The sequence below is a fragment of the Hemicordylus capensis genome, chromosome 2 (genome assembly GCF_027244095.1).
Source record: "Hemicordylus capensis ecotype Gifberg chromosome 2, rHemCap1.1.pri, whole genome shotgun sequence".
In the NCBI taxonomy this organism is placed as follows: domain Eukaryota; kingdom Metazoa; phylum Chordata; class Lepidosauria; order Squamata; family Cordylidae; genus Hemicordylus; species Hemicordylus capensis.
In genome coordinates this window covers 63,848,634-63,868,795 of record NC_069658.1, presented here as the reverse complement: position 1 = coordinate 63,868,795, position 20,162 = coordinate 63,848,634, and the positions used below count along the sequence as shown (strand labels likewise).

The window sequence follows — 20,162 nt, the reverse complement described above, 5'->3', positions numbered from 1 at the left end:
AAAACTAAATTCATCTCAGAATGCTACCAGTACCAGTCACATGGAATCTCCTCTGAGTACTATTAAAGATGCTGCATCTGCTTCTCCTTCTCAGGTATTTAATTTGCCACTCTTTATATTCTGTACACTGCAGAAAGACAATGCATAAGTAAATGTAGGAAAGCTTCAGTTGACTAATATGTGGTGTGAATAGAATTTACAGTAAAGCCTCCTGTGAAGATAGAACTACTTCACCTTGAGTGTGGATTTTGTAATGATTTACTAGATCTAATGTATTAATCATGTGAAGGGTTTAAAGTCCCTAAACTCCAAGATACCCAAATGTGGAACTACATTTATTTATTTAGTACTGGGCAGGAGTGGAACCACATGTTTTGCAGGTATTAATTCTGTTACCATTCTTGTACTGTGATTTCTGAATTCCCAAGGTAGCCTGCTAGTATAGTGCTGTGCTAATATTAAAATATATAGATCAGCTTGGTTTAAAGGTAAAGTAAAGTGTGCCATCAAGTCAATTTCGACTCCTAGCACCCACAGAGCCCTGTGGTTTTCTTTTGGTAGAATATAGGAGGGGTTTACCATTGCTTCCTCCTGCACAGTATGAGAAGATGCCTTTCAGCATCTTCCTATATAGCTGCTGCCTGATAAAGGTGTTTGCCATAGTCTGGGAAACATACCAGCAGGAATTCGAACCAGCAACCTTCTGCTTGTTAGTCAAGCATTTCCCCACTGCACCACTTAAGGTGTTTAGTAAATGCAAAATAGTGTAATGGATGCTTTTACTTAGTTTCAGCTTAAACTTTGCCTCTATGCAGCACTTATGCAAGTCTGCTTAGCAGTAGGTCTTGTTGAGTTCATTTGGACTTACTCCTGAACAGTGTTCCCTGTAACAGGGATTTCAAGATTTTGTTGACTACAACTCCCATAATCTGCAAACAAAGGCTATTGTAGCCAGGGATGTGGGGAGTTGTAGTCAAAATCTGAGAATTTCTGTTAGAGGGAACAGTGCTCCTGAAGTAAGTGAGCATAAGTTTGAAACCTTAGGTTTACTGTTCTAGACTTCCGTTCATATGTTAGAACATATGTTTCAATCAAGATTTGTTTCAGTTGGTATCTGTTCTACTTAGCATTTATTTGCTGCTGCTATAAAGACACACACCCCCTTGCAGGATTGAATAGGTTAGGTATAGGGTATAACTAAAGCAATAAAATGGTCATGAACTAAAGGTACTTTTGTGGTCCATACACAGAGCACCAGGACACATCCCATTAGTGATGTGCATGGTCCGGAGCAGTCCGGACCAGCACCAAAGGGGAGCCTATCTTTTAGGGCGGGGAGGGCTTGTTTACCCCTCCCGCGCCTCTTTGCCCCCGCCAGTGGCCGTAATCTACTGTAAAATTGGGGCGCTGGAAACCAGCCGTCCCAGCCGCCGCCGCTTCCGCCGCCCCCCCCCCCGCGAGCAAATTAGAGAAAAAAAGGCTACTGCCTACAAGGAAAGGCTACTGCCGCCCTGCCGCCCCCCCACCCGCCGCCCCCCCACGAGTGCTCACCAAGTTAGAAGAACTTAGAGAGGAGCTCGCGAACAGAGCTCCTCTCTTATCGAAGCCTCCGGCCCAACCGGGGCCTTGGGCGCGTGCGCACGCGCGCTAGAGCTCTTTATCCTATAGAGCTTTTGCCGGAGGCCCGGTCTACCCGCCGGGAGGAAGCCGGGTAGACCAGGCCTCCGGCAATCGGAGGCCCGGTCTACCCGGCTTCTTCCCGGTGGGTAGACCGGGCCTCCGGCAAAAGCTCTATAGGATAAAGAGCTCTAGCGCGCGTGCGCACGCGCCCAAGGCCCCGGTTGGGCCGGAGGCTTCGATAAGAGAGGAGCTCTGTTCGCGAGCTCCTCTCTAAGTTCTTCTAACTTGGTGAGCACTCGTGGGGGGGTGGCGGGTGGCGGGTGGGGGGGCGGCAGGGCGGCAGTAGCCTTTCCTTGTAGGCAGTAGCCTTTTTTTCTCTAATTTGCTCGTGGGGGGGGGGGCGCGGCGGAAGCGGCGGCGGCTGGGGCGGCTGGTTTCCAGCGCCCCAATTTTACAGTAGATTACGGCCACTGACGGGGGCAAAGAGGCACGGGAGGGGTAAGCAAGCCCTCCCCGCCCTTAAAGCAATACCCCCCCACCCGGACCAACCAGGGCAGAACCGGTCCGGCAGTTCGGCCATTCTATAGAATGGCCGCCGGACCGGTTCGGACACACGCCTACATCCCATCCTCTTTGATGCCAGGGAATGTGTTGTATGCAGTGCTATTGGGCACATGGACAGTGCAGAGAATGAGGCATTCCAGTTCTTGTGACACTCCATGTGCACATTTGAACTTGGGGTGCACACCAGAGCCTCTGGGTGCGGTGTTTTCTGTGTCAAGATTTTTCAACTTTCAGCTTCTCCATAAATAGGAAGTTCTTATCTTAGGCTGGTGACTTCCTAATAGTCCATGTAAAATACATTAAACAATTATTAGTTCTCGTTGGTGGCTTCCTTCCTTCCTTCCTTCCTTCCTTCCTTCCTTTTTTAAGAAGCAAAAGTATGGCTGCCTTTTTATTGAATTTTTTCTTCATTGTAAGAGAATTCAAATAAGGGTATTCTTTTGCTGCTTCAAACTAAGAAGGTGTTTACTATATCAATGTTGCTTAATATTTCAGCTCTTTCCCCCCTTCCTCCTTGCATACTTATTTTTTAAAAATGTCAATCAGATTTATTCTGATGTATGCCAGAGTTGAAAACATTGCATTCATAAAGCTGCTAGAATTTTTTTCGGGAGCAATTATAAGCAAATAGCACCATATCTATGAAGCAGTTCTAATATACTTTATGAGAAGAATTATTCTTCCAGCTTTTAGATCTGCTGGCTTCTGTCCTATGTATGTATGCACTTACTCATTCTGAATTCAAACTGGATTTAATTCTGTGGTATGAAGCTGTGCTAAGTGGTTCTGCATTGTTTTGAAATGGTCAGTATGCATATTGATGTGATTCAGACATGGGACAAAACCTGCCTGACTACTTGATCTTGCATGCACCTGGCATTTGTCGTCTTTCCAGTTTTACAGCCTTACTCCATCAAATCACATTGTAAACTCTCCAAAATGTGGCTACTAGTTTGCCCAGGGAACTGCTGACTGAACAAAGTACCATGCAGTCAAAGGGTGTTGAAGCATGCAGGGGCTCTGTTTCAAAAGACGCCACTGTGGGGTCTTAATGACAATGGCTAAGGTAGTATTGAAATTGTCATTTCATCCCATGTGAAGAAAAAAGTTTAACAGAACACCAGCTAGGATTAAGTAAAACATGTATTCATTCATCTTAATAATAAATCACAATGTGAATTATTTTAGTTTTTTAATGGAAAGAGTTCATTATCCAACAGAGAATTCCCATGGCATTTTCAATTTGAAGCACACTTGCTATTTTTTTCTTAAATACCTGTACTACTACTGCTAACTACAAAAATTGTATATACCATTTTTCAGCAAAGGTTCTCAAAGCAGTTTATGTACAGAAATAGCTTTTAAAAGGTTCCCGGTCCCCATAGGGTTCACACTCTAAAAAAGAAACAAGGTAGAAACCAGCAACATTAATCGGAAAGGATGCTCTGCTGGGGTTAGAAATTGACAGTTGTTCTTCCCGTGCTAAACATATAAGAGAATCGCCACTTTAAAAGGGGGCATCTTTTCTCAGTTATAAAGAGCGCACATACGGCAATGCAGGAAATTCTTGTTTTGTGGAGTAGAAATCGGACTATCACTAACTGATGCTTGTGAAATCATATCTTTTTAGTAACTGAAAAATAACTATACATTTTATTACAGAAACGGCTTTTGGATTCTGATTTTATTGATCCTTTAATGAATAAAAAACCAAGGATATCTCATCTTACCAATAGAGTTCAACCAACATTAAACGGTCATTTGACTAATTCTGGTGACAAAAATGCTGAAACTTCTCAACCACCACCTCCCCCTGCAGTTGCTGCAACACCAGCTGCTCCACCACTTCCTCCAACTTGCCTTCCTGTTTCAAATCCTCCTCGGACTGTAAATTCTAACTCCAATTCCCCTAGCACTCCTGAAGGCCGGGGGACTCAAGACCTGCCTGTTGACACTTTGAGCCAGAATGGCAGCATTTTTGGGGACCAGCATCAAAAATATACTTCTAGGACTCCACTGGAAATCCCAGCACCTACTGAAGATCTGTCCATGTGCCCAAAAACTACAAATGAGAAACATTCAATGTTGCACAAAAAATCCAAAAAGAAGTCAAAGAAGCATAAGGAGAAGGACCAAATCAAAGAGCGTAATGTTGGGAATGTTGCACAGAAGGAGAGAGACTGTGAAAGCAAAGAAATTGCCAAGCTCAAGAACTCCAGTCTAAATTTGAGTGAAGGTAGGATTACTGCTTGTTTCTTTGAATGACCAAGGCATTTAGGGCAAATGATGTTATGGTGTGGAAGCAGCTCCCACATGGTAGATCCCACAATGCATCATCACATAAAGGAAGAACATGGGACAGGTGAATGGTGTGACTACTTTCATTCTAACTCCTCCCATCTTCCTTACATACCTCTCAAATGCAGACATTCCCAGTTCCAGTGCATGATGGGACCACACCAGATGCAAATTGCTCCCATGCTGCAAAAGTAATAGAAGAATTGCCCCAGTGCCTTCCATATGCCCGAATTTGAGAGCAAGTTACAAATACAAATTAACATATGTAGTTATATTAACAAAAACCACATACAGTTTGAGCAAATGTTGATTGCTTATTTGAACAATTTCTGTAATCAGTAGGAATGTTTTTGTAAGCTCTTGCTTATTTTAATTAACCTTAATTAATCACAATATTGGATATATGTGATGTTACTGCTGTGAAAGATGACAAGAATATACCATGACCATCTAATTCTAAACTGCCTTATCTGTCACTGGAAGTACTGTGCTGGGGGGTGAATGGGGCCAGTTACTCTTGCCCTGCTAAATAAAGAGAATCGCCACATTAAAAGGTGCCTCTTTGCCAAGTTAGCAGGGATTAGGGTTTGCAACACATAACCTTCTAGAGCTCTTAAACAGAATGGAGGTGTTCTCTTTTCTCCCCTTGGATAAATACTTTCAGTTCTTAAACACATGCACTGAAAGAAGGGCAAGATTTTTTTCCCCCAAGAGCTGGTGCACTAGATGAGGGCAACGTAGTATAACTCTTATTATCCTGAAAGTGGCTGGGTAAATAAGTCTTGTAAATTTTGAACACAGTGAAGCTGTTGTAATTACATACCACTCCTGCTTACTAAGAATTCCCTGTGTGCAAAAAAGTTAACATGCAGAACAAATGTTAGTCTTCAAATAGGTTCTCTTGATGTTCCCAGGACCTGGGAACTTCAAATGCATGAGGCCTTTATCAGGTGAAACAATAGTTTTATCCTGTGATACTAAAATAGTGCATAAATAAGCTATTTTCCTCCCCACCCCAAGCGCTCCTAGGTTCTACCTTTTGGTAGAGAAAATGACAGTGGTTGCCCAATGTGTGGCCTCTAACCATGTGTGCCCATAGATACTGCGCTCGGTTTTCAGCATTTCTTAGTGCTCCTTTACTGCTCCACTTCTTATACTTAAGATAACTTAATAAAGAGTAAATATGCTGTGAATTGTTGCGTTGTCAAATCTGAGGAAACTCGAAATCTCTCTTAATTATAAGAATTAACATTCTGGTCTAGCATTGTTCACGGGATGTGAGAGTTGTCTCAAACCAGACAGTATCTTTTTTGTTGTTGTTTCGGGAAGTATATGTTACATAATGGAGGAGAAAGAGAGCTTGAGATTCAACAAAGAAGTTAAGGCACTCCCCTGAACAAAACTCATAATTTTCCCCCACTGGGATCTAATGCAAATGAACCTAAGGCAGAAAAGAGCTCATTGGAAATAGCCCTTCCCACCAGTAGCATGCAGGCACTTCTGCTCTTACGCCTTGTGCTAACAGCTTATTTAGACTATAAATCATAATATATTTGATTCCATGGCTTCATAGAAATTCAACCAATATGCTTCCTTGGAGAGAAGGTAGGGTAATTTCAAAAAAACTGAAGCAAGAGCTCTAATAGTTCTCATGGTCATGCTCTTGTAGTATTGCACCTGGTCTCTTAGTGGCTAGGGAGGCTGGCAAATAACAAACGGAGGGAGGAAAACACAGGTTTTGTCCTCTTCAGGATCCTATAACTTTTCTTTTGTAAACTGTGAAATCTATGTGTCTTGTGTGGGTTTCCGCCCCACCCCCCCATCTGACACTTGTACCTCCAGAGCAGGGGCATAGCAAGGTTGAGCTATGGTTAAAAAAGTGAAGATGGGCTCCTGCCCCCCACCCCTTCTTCAGGGAGGCATGAGAAGGTCAGCAAAGAGCAAGCTGTCACCCAGCAGGGGGTACCCCTTCCTCAGGGGCCCAGGCCTATCTGTGCCCCCCCCCGTTGGATTATAACTACACCACTGCTCTAGAGCCACAGCAAATGCCTTTGCTAATTAGGCAGAGAAGCAGCTTTTAAAGTAATGGCTCTCTTAGATTTAGCAGGGAGAAGGCAACTGTCCCTATTCAACCCAGCACAGCATCCCTCCCAGAAGTTGCTACTAGTTCCCCCCTGGTTTTCTTTTTAGATTATGAAATCTTCTGGAACATGGAACCATCCCTTTTGCTATGTAAATCACTTGGTGACTTTTTTTGTTGAAAAATGGTACACAAATATTCTTCATAAAAATAATATCCATTTTGGGACTGCAATCTGACATACACAATCTGCACAGTGAATGATGTACAGAACAAGGAGGCACCAGTGCAGTGGGAGGAACAGAACCAAGGGAAGGAATAATTCTTGACAGCCTCCCGTCCCTCGGGGAGCCCTCTGTGCCACCTGAAGATTTGTCCCTGAGGGCTTCTAGGGGGAAGGGAGATGTTAAATTGCCCTTTCCCCAGTGCACTGTGTGCAGTTAGTTGGAAAGTGCTGTTAGCCTGCTCCTCTTGTTGCACTAATGCTTCCTTGCTCTGTATGTTAGTTAGGGGTGTGCACAAAACTGGTTTGCCCAGTTTGGTTTGAGTCCAAACAGGACTGGGCATGTTCGTTTTTGTGCCCCTCGAATTTGAGCTTGTTCAGGGTTCTAAACTGCAAATATTTATTAATTTATTTTTAAACCTAACACCGAATTTCAGGCAGGCAGTCCTCTGTACGGTCACGGTGGCCATTTTGGAAGCTGCCGCACACGCACCCTGGCCATTTGTGTGCCCATATAACTTTTCAGAGATCTAAAATTGACTGGCAAATATGGTTGGTAGCCGTAACATGGGTGACTGAGTTAGTCTGTATGCACTGCTGAAATGTGTGCGTTGGTTTACTTTTCGGTAGCCCTAAAGTTAAGTTACGCTGAAGGTTGACCACTTGTCTTCCCTGTTTGGGGGAAAGATGATGACCCTGCAGTTAAAAAGGGGGAAAATACAGTTTCTAAAAATAAACCAAAGTTGTTGGGTATCAACAGGGACAGTTTCAGTTATCCAATTAAACTTCTTTTTAAAAACACACTATGAAACACTCCCAGGAACTGAATTCAGTTGTGGCATATTTTAAAACTCCTTTCAAAAGCTGGTTTACAGCATTGTGAACAAATCCCTGCTGAAGTGTACTGCTGACTAGAGACAATAGATTGCAATTCACTGAGGCTCATCATGACATGGTTGTCCTGATAGAGGCTTAGGACAGCTTGAATTTTTGTTGGTTTTAACAGCACAGGGTAACCATGGATTGTTCCTTCTTGTGTCTAAACAGGCAGTTACAGAATTCCTGCTTAACAACCACAACAACAAAAGCCATCATATTTAATTAGGTTCTTGGAAATAATTAAGATGGTGTATTTTTCTAACGTGTCTCACTTAGCATGCGTATTGATATCCACTACATCAAATTTCTATATTTTGTTCTTGTGTTAACAGTACAACAAAGTGTAAGCTCGTGTTATGGTGCAACATGCATAGCTATTTAGTCATAACCATGAAATATCAGGGTCCAAGATAATTCCTTATCTAAATGTTCTCTTCTAGAATATCAGTTTGGTGGTTTTAAAAACTTACTGACAAGCAAGCACTTTAGCCAACGTGTGCTATACCTCTGTGAAAATGCTGCTTGGATCAAAGGAACTGCACAGGGAGTTCTACTTGTGCAAGAGGGCTTTCTCACTATCTTGATCTCTGCAGCCCCTGCCCCCACCCCACCCCACCCACCCCAGCTGCTCTTCAGGGTTGGTAAATACTCCAGAATGGCAGCGGTGCATCCAGGGAGCGGGGGGGGGGGGTGGTAGCTGCATGCTCCCGGATGCAAGTGGAGGCACCTTCTTCTCATGTGAGGGATATATTATGTCCAATCTGTTGCCCTTAATCCAGAGGAGTAATGGCTTTGACCTGGTCATTGCATATTGTGATTTTTTATTTTTATTTTTTGCTTTCCACTGGTTTTTATGAATTCTTGCCATTCTCTGAATTATGCTAGAAAATACGTTGTATAGAAAAGTGGGAATTCATAAAATTCCACGATAATCCTTGAATGTCTATAACTTTTTGCAGCTGGTGAAGAGGAGAAATTGGCTGAAAGAAAAGCACTTTGGCATTCCTCTCCATTGTCCTTTATTTCACTCGCCTGAAAGCTGGATGTTGATGTAAAACTCCCATCTCCTATTGTGTACCGACATCTGCCACAGAAATCCCTGAATGGCTGTGCAGATGCCACAACTTGTCTCAAAATAATAGAAAGCTGACCTTGGGTTAAGACTAGACTGCTTTAATTGTATGCAGACTGAAGTTGCTTTTGCATGTTAAGTTCCTGCTGTTGTTGGCTGTCAGGATTTGTCATACAACCTGTATTATAAACATTCAATGATGTGCTTTGCTCTTAATTGTCCCTCAGAACTAACCCGTGGAAGGGAGTGGCCTCTGTAGGCGCTTCAAAGTCAGATCATTTTGTTTTGGAACAGTCCCTCATTAAAGTGTAAAAACTTGTATTTCTTTGTAGGTGTTAAAGAGACTTGTGCTGCCTCCACGGATCCTTTGTCAACAAGTGAACTACCAGACTACTTTGTGTAAGTAAGATGATACTTGAGGTGGGTAGGGGGACAAGAAACCATTTGTACAGTCCTCATAGTCGTTTGAAAGCTGTCCCATTACAGAGTGTAAAACCTGCATGAAAACCTTGCAGTGTTGGCTAAGTGAAAAGAAAGTTCTAAAGTAAACTTGAAGTTTAACAGCCACTTTCACGCTGCTTCTTAACCCAAATGCCACCTTATGAAAAACTGCATTATGAAGCACTTTCTATCTGGCCTTTTCAAAAGTATAAACTAGTAAGTATCCAGATAGCAAAAAACCTTGAATGGAGGTACAGCAATCTTGACTGCAAGGATATTATCGCGGTTGTTCCTTCAGTGAGCAACTTTCTGTTTGGATAGTCCATATGAAAAATAGCCTGAACTTGTTCCCACAGATCTGCAGGAAACAATTGCCATCTGTTGTTCGGGAGGACCCCCTGTATTTCTGGGGTTTCCATTCTGAGGAAACCGCGAAAACTGAGGCATTAGAGCAATGGAATTCCGGGGATTAGCTTCCCAGTGCCTGGGGGAGGGGAGGGTGAGCCAAATGCCAAAATAAATTGCCCTACCATTCTCCACAGGTCTTCAGCAGTCCAGCAATGCCCCCACCCCCGGCCCAAAGTCCCTATTTTTCTGTGAAACATCACAGGGGATGTGCCTTTTAAAAATTGAAATGAGTCACAAAAGGGCAGCCAGAAATTTATCTGAGGTAATTTCCGGCTATTCTTGACCTGCAGAAATGTGGAATTAACCCCTTATTTGCTGAGTTCCCCCCTGCATAATCTGATGTAGGGTGTTAATTACCTGACTGCGGATATGCAAATCTGTGGATGTGGAGGTTCTCCTCTATACCTAGAAATGTGCTCAGAGGCAAATGTCAGTAATGATGCTGAAGGGTTTCTGAGGCTGTGGACTATACACCTGATACAGGGGCTCTCTTTATGTGTATATATTTGTATGTACATGTGTATACACACCCAGGAAAAAATGTGCAGTTTATATAGAAGAAACCGATATGTAAAAACTAGGCCTGTTTGTCAATGTCATACTCCAAAAAATGGGCACCACTCCATGTTCCCCACAGAGGTGGATGCACCCAGTGCAGCCCCTGCCATTTCTGACACTGTTGAAGCCTTTTCTATGGAATTGGAGCCCTCGGGGACATTTCAGTAGTATACTTTCTCTCAGTGCTTTCCCCATGGGAATGGCACTGTCCCTGTGGGCTCTGATTCTGTAAAAGAGGCCCCCTCCTTGGTGCCAAAAATGACAGGAGGTAGAATTTCTATATTGGTTTTCTGATACTCAAAGCAAAATAAAAACAGTAATAGAACAATCTGAAAGAGCAATGCTAGACAACTTTGGTGTTCAAATCTAGGATTTATCTAATTATGTGCTGAACATCACCTATATTTAAATATGGTTGCAACTTCTGAAATCTGTTGCAACCATATCTGCATTGTTTTGATAATGTTCAATGCTGTATAGTGGCTGCTTCTGGGCACAATTTTTGTCCTTTGCTCCCATGGTTGTGTTAATCTGGCTGTGGCAATCCATGTGATTTTGTTGATAACATCAGAATGGTACGTCCAGCCTGATAACTGTACAAATGCCAAACAAAATCACATGGGCCATCACTGATAATCAGATTACATGGTTGTGAGATTAAATGAGACAAAGGACAATGAGGGTGAAGAGACACAGCAGCCAGTGAAGTAAAAGGGTACCAAACAGCTTCAAAACATCTTGAGCCTTTGAGGCTAATATTTCTGTGGCAATGCAAGCTAGTTCTGCATTTAAAAGACCATTCCTACACAGAAGAGTAAGAGAAGCCATGGTTATGACTGTAGAAAAAAGTTAATCGGACATACTCTTCAACCAACCATGCTTGGGGTAGATTTTTCTAGTAATATAACTTTCCAATGTATATATGTATAAACTCCTCTTTTTAAGTTGTCCAGTCTGTTGCTCTGCAAATCTAGCTAGCTATTTTTGGTTGAATTTTAGTTACCAGAGAAGCTTGATCATGCTATTATAAAAATCTTGCAGAAAACTAGTTTAAAACTTCCAGTTGCTGATTTTTAGTATGTGCTGATGGAAGAACTTCTTCAGAAGCCGAAAACTAAATTCAGTGTCTGAAGAACCTGAAATGCCTTTCCAAAATCTATGCTAGAACACATCACAAGTAACGTGCTTACTGTCCTTGCAACAACCACCAACCCCCTTCTAAAACCTATCCTGAGAGAATGCACATGCAATAAACCTAACAATCAGCCCTTGGTGAAAAGAACAGTAGTCTGTCCTTTTGAACATTGTGAATTGAAGTGCTGACACAACCTTACCCAACAGCTTAATGTGTTGCTGTGAAACACAGCAGTAATAGTGCCATTCTGACCATGTCCACGTGACTCTTGTCCCTGGAATCAGGCGGCCTGCACATGTCTACAGCATTTCAGCTGTAGCTGGCATAGAGCCCTGTTTGTCCTACTTGGGCAGTGCACACCCCCTCTTTTGTACAGAAACATGAGCAAATGGTGTCTTGCACTCCTGTGTAAACTTGTTTCAGAGAATAGTTAGCAATTGCTCTCCCAAAGGCACTGTTCAGAAGCCCAGGGCAGATAAAAGGGCCTGAGGAGCAGTAGAGGCCCGTGTTTCTCCAATATTGTCTGAGACCTACTTTCTGTCAGATTACTTCTTTGTTCATAAATAAAGCAAGATGGCCCATATAATCGTAATTCATCTAGTAGGAATAACCCAGTAGAGCAAGGTGCTGGAAGAGGTGTAGGTGACGTCATGCTTTAGTTTTGCTTGTATGCACAAACTAAAGCATGATGAAGATGTAAAAAGAATGAAAAGAAGTTAATGATAATAAGAAGTGACTCACCAAGTGTAGTGAGAGATACCTTGAGACTTGGCACTAGACTTTAACAGCTAGTATGTTGGTTGTATAAAAAACTTTTCTAGTAAAGCATTTTCCATAATGAGGGGTGGTTTATCTTTCTCCAGTCACAATAGCAGCTGATCAAGGCTGCCTTAGCGTTTGGGATTTTTCACACCTTCCTTAGTCCAACACCCTCATGACAACTCCTGATCTTCAGAAGTGGCTTACTTATCTTAAACCTAGAACGTACAAATTCTGACTTGCAAATTCACAGAAGGGTTGAAGAATTCATCATTTTATCTTTTTAAGGGCCTTTTAGTTTAGAAAAAAAGGCAACTAAGGGGAGATATGAGTGAGGTTTATAAAATTACTAGCTTAAACTGCCTCGCTCGTTCCCCTCAGGCCACTGACAGGCCCAAGCCTGTCCCTTGCCTGCCTGCCTGCCTGCCTGCCTCCCTCCACCAATGGCCTCGGTAGCCCCAAACAGCAGCAGTGGTTGACTGGATCCTTCCTTGATGCTGCCACTGCCATGTCCACTCATTCCCCTCAGGCTGCTGATAGGCTCAGGCCTGTTCCTAACCCTTCCTTCTTTCTCTCTTCTGCTCCCTTCTTTTTCTCTTTCTCTCTTCTCTCTCGCACTTCCCCCGTCTTTCTTCCCCTCTTTTTTTTCTTTCTCTCCCTTCCTGAGTTAACAGGTCTTGTTCATCTTGTTTCCTCGTCTAATTCACAAAACGACAGCGTCCTTCTCCTGAAAGAGCTCTTTCCTCCCTCATGACCCCTCTCTTCACAGACCCCGGCCCACTATCCTTTTATATCTTCTGTATATATAATTCGCTAAGACATACCCATGGCTAATCCCATGCAAGACATCTCTCATGAGAGTTCGTTAGCAGCTGCCGAATAGTGACAGGGACAGGTGGTGGGTGGGGAGACAAAACTGTGGCACCGGCAGGCAGGCGGAAGAAGGTGGCGGCAGGGAAGAAAATGGTGGCAGTGGGTGGGGGAGCAGCTGCAGTGGTGAACTAGAGGCACAGATGTTCTGTGCCCAGCCCAGCCCATAGATTCCTCTCCTCTGCAATCAAGAACATTTTCCAACCAGTAACAGTTGCACAACATCATAGGCTCCTCCTCCCTATCTGCATATGGAATCCTCACTGCCCAATGAGGTGCTTCTGCTCGCAAACTCTTGCGAGAGCTGCCACACATAGGTTTAGCCACCGATATGCATTAGAGAATTATATATATAGTTGCATAGTGTGGAAAGAGTGTGTGGAGAAAAGGTTTTCTCCCTCACTCAAGCACTAGAACCAGGGGTTATTCCATGAAACTAATTGCCAGGAAATCTAGAATGGACAAAAGGAAGTATTCTTTCACACAGCACATAATTTGTAGATGCCTCTGAGTACCAGTTGCATGGGAGTAACAGTAGGAGAGAGGGCATGCCCTCAACTCCTGCCTGTAGGCTTCCAGCGGCATCTGGTGGGCCACTGTGTGAAACAGGATGCTGGAGTAGATGGGCCTTGGGCCTGATCCAGCAGGGCTGTTCTTAAGTTCTTATGTTCTTAATTTGAGCTTTGAAACTTTCTACCACAAGATATGGTGATGTCCAGCAGTTTGGATGATTTTAAAAGGGGCTTAAACAAATTGATGGAGGACAAGTCTATCAGTGGTTATTAGTTTTGATGGCTATAAGCTGCTGCCAGGTTCAGAGGCAGATTGCTTCTGAATACCAGTTGCAGCGAAGCAACAACAGGAAAGGGTAATGGGCTCACCTCCTGCCTAGGGCCATCGGGTGGGCCACTGAGAGAAATGAGATGCTAGTCTAGATAGGCCGTGGTTGGACCTGATCCAGCAAGGCTCTTATATTCTGTAGGACTTGGTTCCAATCAGGTTTACAAGGCAAAGTTTTTAGGAACATTGAATTGGACAAAATGATGGGTAAATTCTGACTGATTCTACAAATACAACAAATATTTATATACCACTTTTCAACAAGTTTCCCAAAGTGGTTTACTTACATAGATACAATCAAATTAATAAAATTGCTCCCTGTCTGCAAAGGGTCACAATCTAAAAAATAAGATAGACACCAGTAACAGCCACTGGAGGGATGCTGTGCTGGGGATGGATAGGGCCAGTTGCTCTCCCCCTGCTAAATAAAGAGAATCACCACTTTTAAAAGGTTATAATTCTGACTGATTATATCAGGTGGTTGGGTCTCCACGACATTACTCCAGTGGGGTGGTGGGTCAAAGAATATACATAAAATGGATAAGGTTTTGAAGAGGGGATAAGTAAATACAATTAAATTAAGGTGGCAATCACTGAAAATTCAGTTTTTCTAAATATATATATTATCTATATCTTTTTTTAAAGGAAATATATAGCAATTGTCTCATATGAGCAACGGCAAAATTACAAGGATGACTTCAATGCAGAATATGATGAATATAGAAACTTGCATGCAAGGATGGAGAGTGTTACTAGGAGGTTTATGAAACTAGATGCACAGCGAAAGCTGCTTTCTCCAGGATCTAAAGAGTATCAGGTAAAACTTGTTTTGTGCATTCTTTTGAGACTGTGTAACTTTTTATGGAGATCTGCCTTATGATTGGGATAGTATTACTAGATATTTTTTACATCAGTACTCCAATTTGGTTAAAGTTAGAAGTTCTGACCTATTATTAGAGAATCCAAAAACATTTGACAGTATTATATATGAGCTAATCCCCACTGGTATGTTTCCCAGACTACGGAAAATACAGGAGGGGACAGACTTTCTGGATGTGCAAGATCAATAAGACGTTCCTGTAAACAGGGTTCTCTGTCCTAGCTTCTAACCCCAGTGTTAAGCTGGGTACAAATTTAAGGCAATTTCAGTTAATTCTCAGGTTGACTGATAATGATTAACATTACTTGGTAGCCATCAAACTATTCTTGTTCCAACTCTCAATTTGTAGATTCTTCACGAGGAAGTTTTACAAGAATATCAGAAGATCAAACAGGTTTGTATCGATTGTATTTGATTATTGTGTGCTATATATGTGTGTGTGTGCTGTACTGACTGACTAGAATTAATAAGAGCTCAGTCAACATCTGGATCAGGCCCAAGGCCTGTCTAGTCCAGCATCCTGCTTCACATAGTGGCCCACCAGATGCCTCTGGGAAAGCCCACAGGCAAGAGCTGAGCACTGAATCATGAAGGTCTACTTCCTGCGCTTGCATTTTAACCCAATTCAGATGTAACAGTAAAATGTGGTTTGTTTTTATGGGCACAAGCCTCTGACCCATGCCCGCTCCCTCCCCTTTATATGCATGAGGAAGAGACTTAAAGTTAACAATCATGGTTTGAGCAAACCACAGTTTCTTATTCTGTCAAAACATGGAAAACTGTGGTTTGTTCAGACTAGTTAGTTACAGGTCAGGTTAGCAAATCAGGATTATATCCTGCCTTTGTTGTTTATATCCTGCTTGTTTGTCAAGACAAACTAAAACAACTTGCAGCCAACAATAAAACAAGATATGAAATAAATGCAATAAAATACAGAAGCATCCCAAAGGAATATAAGTCAGAGCCACAATTGACCAAATTTGGATGAAACACAGTGCAGGTACTAAACCACAACCTTAAATTTTACATCTCCCTTTAATTTGATGAGGATAGAGGAATATGCAAGCCCGAACCATGTGGCTCATGCCTGTAACCAATTTGTTTTAATCAAACCTGTATGCTTATTTAACTAGCCTGTTTAAAAAACCTCTTTAGGCAACATGATCCACAGTTTGATTTTTATAAAACGCTTTGAAATCCTTCCTAAACTTACAGAGTGGAAACACTGCCTCTTGCCCTACCAATGATGGAAGGTTGATTCACATTGCATGAGGCTTATTTATCAAACTGGACAAATGCTTCTGTTTGCCGACTTTCAGTAGCGTGCGACAAATGTTTTATTTGGCTTCTGGGTGCATGTTAGAAAGCTGCCTGCATGAATGGCCTCTGAGCAGCTCACTCTCAGTACAGACTGCCAGTACATCACTTGTGTGCATTTTTCTCACCAATATGAGAAAAGACTATAAAAGGTGCACTCAAGATTGAGCCAACAAGCAGTTCACATTCCCAATCGTCCTCTGAGGATCTCAATATGAATGAAATACGCTTTAGTCCTGCCTTTCGTGGCATTCCATTTTCAGGCAGCCTCTGGCTCATTGAGGACTTTTCACAGGTCTTCTCTTGCTAACTGAATCTTCTAACCATAATAGAGAGTGAGGCTTGGTATTGATCCCAGATATTCAGAGCTGTGAATAGTGATTTTGAAAACCCATGAGAACTTTCAGACTGGAGTAATCGGGTTTCTTATGAACATCTGTGAGCCATACGTTAGCCACCTTTCTTCTGAAAATGTTTCTTAGTATATGGAATAGAGCTGGGGAGAATTGGAGAGGGATGTGGTAGCACAAGGCCCTGGAAGAAATGGATTATTCAGAGCTACCTACATCAGCTAAGGATTGGAGAGAGGGGTAAGACCAGAAAGGGCATTTAGGGAAGCTTTGCAAAAGAGAAAGAAGGAAGGCCAGAGAAGGACATAGCCCCCTCCTCTGACATAAAAGTAGCATGTGAGAAGCAGACAAGAGGGATATGAACTCAGCTACCTTACTGAGGCCTGGCTAGCTAGCCCTGCCACGAGTTGAGGTATATGCATGAGAGAGCACCCCCTACCCCCTAGGTTCCTGACATGGAATGCCAGAGTAAAGAACAACTCCAGCTAAGGTGTAACCACTACCTAATAGAATGATTTCCATGAGTGAAATCCAGCAGAAGCCTTGCCTAAATCCCAGAAAGCCTTTAACTGAAACACTTGAGTCAGAGTAGGCAACCTTGGCTCTCCAACTGTTGTTAAACTACAACTCCCATCATCCCTAGCCTCAATTTATTATAGCTTGGGGATGAGTAGAGTCTGTGTTCCCTGTAACAGGGATTCCTATATGTCTACTACAACTCCCACAATTGCCATTCAAAGATCCTTGCAGATGAGGATGTTGTAGTCAGTGACATATTTGTTTGTTGTTTCTCTATATAAACCGCCCTGGGCCATTTTTGGAAGAGCTGTATAGAAATCAGATAAATAATAATAATAATCAGCAGCAGCAGCATGGGAATCCCTGTTACAGGGAACATTGATGGGAGTTGTAGTTCAACAGCTGGAGAGTCAAGATTGCCTACCCCTGACTTAAGTACTTCTAAAGACCACTGAAAGCATGGAAGCACAGCTAATGTTTTCTTTGTTGTCTCTTGCTTTGTGAATGTTTACATAATGCATAACATCCTGAACCAGTTTGTTTGTAACCTTCTCTATGCAACTAGCCAAGATCAAGGGCAGCATTGCTGTGTTAAGGAAATAATGTGTGACATTGCTGACCCATGAGTACAGCCACTGCTCTTAGAGCCGGTTCACATAAGTGGCTCATTTTCCAGCTGCCAGAATCAGTAAATCACTTCCGGAAAGTACTGGCTTTATCTGTGGACATATTGGGTAGGATGCTCCATGCAGCTGTATCCCCAGGATCTCTCCATATAAAATAATGTACAAACACTTCAGTTGGTCCCACAATATAACAAAATGGTGGTATTTGGTACTGGAACATTGCACTAAGCGATGGTTTTTCTTTGCCGTGTAGAATTCTTTATGCATTTTATATTCATCAGAGTATTCAACTTCCTCAAGACTATAGTAAATTCTAATTACTTGTAGGTGCTTCTGGTTTGCTGATCTCAAAATTTATTAACAAAGTTATGGGCATAGGCTTTACACAAAGTAAAGGTGTGTGTATGTCTTACTATGAAATACAAAGTGAACTTATGATAAATTTACCTTTTTTTCCTTTTTTGCTATTATAGTCTAGCCCCAACTACCATGAAGAAAAGTGCAGATGTGAATACCTTCATAACAAGCTGGCTCACATTAAAAGACTAATAGGTGAATTTGACCAACGGCAAGCAGAGCCATGGCACTAGAGCTCTGGACCAGAAGATGTGAATAAACTAAAGATTATTTATTTAAAATTCCATATGACTTCTTCTGAGGTTTAAAAGAGTGAAACTTCCCTAATGCAGAAGTTTCACAGTTAGCAGACTGAGTTGCTATTTTTGTTGATGGTGAGGATGTTGCTTCCCTGCTTAGTTGAAGCTGCTTTATTTTTCCTGGTCCCTCTTTTCTTAATACATGTTTATCCATGGAAATTATTTACCGTTGGGTACAGGGGATCCAGTCTCTAATCTGAGGCTGTGCACATTTTTTAAAAGGAGAATTGTAGCAAAAGGAGAAGCTTTTGGATGAATACAAGCCTGTTTTGCATTAACTTTTCTTGTTAATGCAAAACTATTTGCCTTAAATGGTAGAAAGTTTAAAATTTTGCACAAAAACTTTAAAAAAAAACACCATTGTTTTTGGAGGGTTAAGAGGTGTGTATATAGAAGTTTTTATATACAACAACCTGTGTATCAACAACAGTAACTTATTTTTGTGACTTCAACCCCCACTGCAATGGTTGCCTTACGGTGTTTGCTTGTGTTATCTTGATTGCTCCATAAATACTCTGCTTCTCCCTCCATCAAAAGGGAGAGCACTCTGTGGCCTACTGGTGTCTGAAGTGTGTGTGTGTGTGTGTGTGTGCGCGCGCGCGCGCGCGCGCGTGCAGGAAATTGTGTGCATGTTGAGCAAAAACAGTTTGGGAGGAAATCTGCTACATAAGCCAAATATTCAGGTTAAAACAACTGACAAGTGTTACTGCAGGTTTTTCCTAGGAACCTGCTACTTCTGTTCTGGAAGACAAATGTTTCCATTTCAACAATTTGTCAGCTTTGTTATTGGAGGAAAATTGATACTTTACAAAAATCAGTTCTATAGTTTTGGGGCAAAATTGTAAAATTAAACATGTAGGCGACCTATTTATATACTGCTATAAAATATTTTTGAAGAGAAATATGCAATGAAGCTATTGCCTACATGAAATGTATATTTAAAGATTTTTTTCCCTGAGTGTCAGGAATATAACACAGATGTATTTAACTATAAAATACTGTGATCATCAAACAGCACAAACTTTCATTTCATGCAGTTAATGGTTTAATTAATTTAAACCATCATTTTATCATGTGGGAACATAAGTTATTTGGTCACAAAATCGCGTTTTTGGATTATACTTGTCTTTTCTTTGTCTTAATTTTTTTTTCACAGTCCTGCCACTTGAGAAGGGAAGCATTATGTTTACAAGTCTGATTTTTTTGGAATGTTTGCCAAAATTTTGGTAGTATCTTTAATAAACTTGTCTCCAGCATCAACTTGATTGTTGTTTATTGCTATACATTAAAATGTGTATATTTGATAGAATTTACAGTTCAAGCTTTACAGTTCAGTTCAAAAGCAAGGTTCATATTTTAAGACTAACACTTGGACATATATTTTGTTGGAAATGCAATAAGATGACAGAAATTTCCTTATAGCAAATGGGTTACTTTTTTACAGCCAAAAGCTGTAAGTTATTTGTATCACTTCAGTGTAGAGAAGATCTCAACTTAATACACGACTCTTTAGGTCACTAATTTGAGCAAAGTAAACTGCAAAAAAAGTGTAATTGTGTCTGTGGGACACCCATGATCCCAAGAAAGTAGCGTGTAGACTTAAAGGTAGTGGGCAAGATCCCAGCTTTTTGGAAATAAATTGGACACATTAGTCATGACTAACTTCAGCCACTTTAATTTCATGGTATTTAGTCATGACTAGCTTATCTGGATCCTACGCAATATTTATTCTTTTTGAACAGTACTACTTTGGTCTATCAGCTTTAGGGTCTTTATGGACTGGTTGAGAGGTGAACTGCTGTGAATGACATTTGACAAGTTAAATTCAACTTCTGCAAAGAACCCAAAAGTAATACCAGTCTTGACACTTGTCTATTACTGGCCAGAACTCATAATCTTGTCATTCATATTTGTTTTAATGTTCTACCCTGATTTTCACAGCAGCTTCAAAGTGGCTTAAGGAAGAAAATGAATAAAAATACAAGTCACAGAGTAAAATAAAGCTCTGCCCCCCACCCCAAAGTAACACCAAGCAAAAGCCCTAAAGATTATTTTAAATACTCAGCC

General features: G+C 41.7%; 1 protein-coding gene across 5 annotated transcripts in view; it reads left to right on the top strand.

Annotated features, from left to right (window-relative positions):
• ELL2 (elongation factor for RNA polymerase II 2) overlaps positions 1-19,355 on the top strand; it is a 67,019-nt gene extending 47,664 nt beyond the window's left edge. For all 5 annotated transcript variants that reach the window (XM_053293507.1, XM_053293508.1, XM_053293510.1 and 2 more), the window contains 6 exons: positions 1-94; positions 3,847-4,420; positions 9,069-9,135; positions 14,393-14,564; positions 14,977-15,021; positions 17,913-19,355. In XM_053293507.1, the coding sequence (XP_053149482.1) occupies positions 1-94; positions 3,847-4,420; positions 9,069-9,135; positions 14,393-14,564; positions 14,977-15,021; positions 17,913-18,029 (1,069 nt within the window). In that variant the 3' untranslated portion in view covers positions 18,030-19,355. The remainder of the gene's footprint in view (positions 95-3,846; positions 4,421-9,068; positions 9,136-14,392; positions 14,565-14,976; positions 15,022-17,912) is intronic.
• The last annotated feature ends 807 nt before the right edge of the window (positions 19,356-20,162 follow it).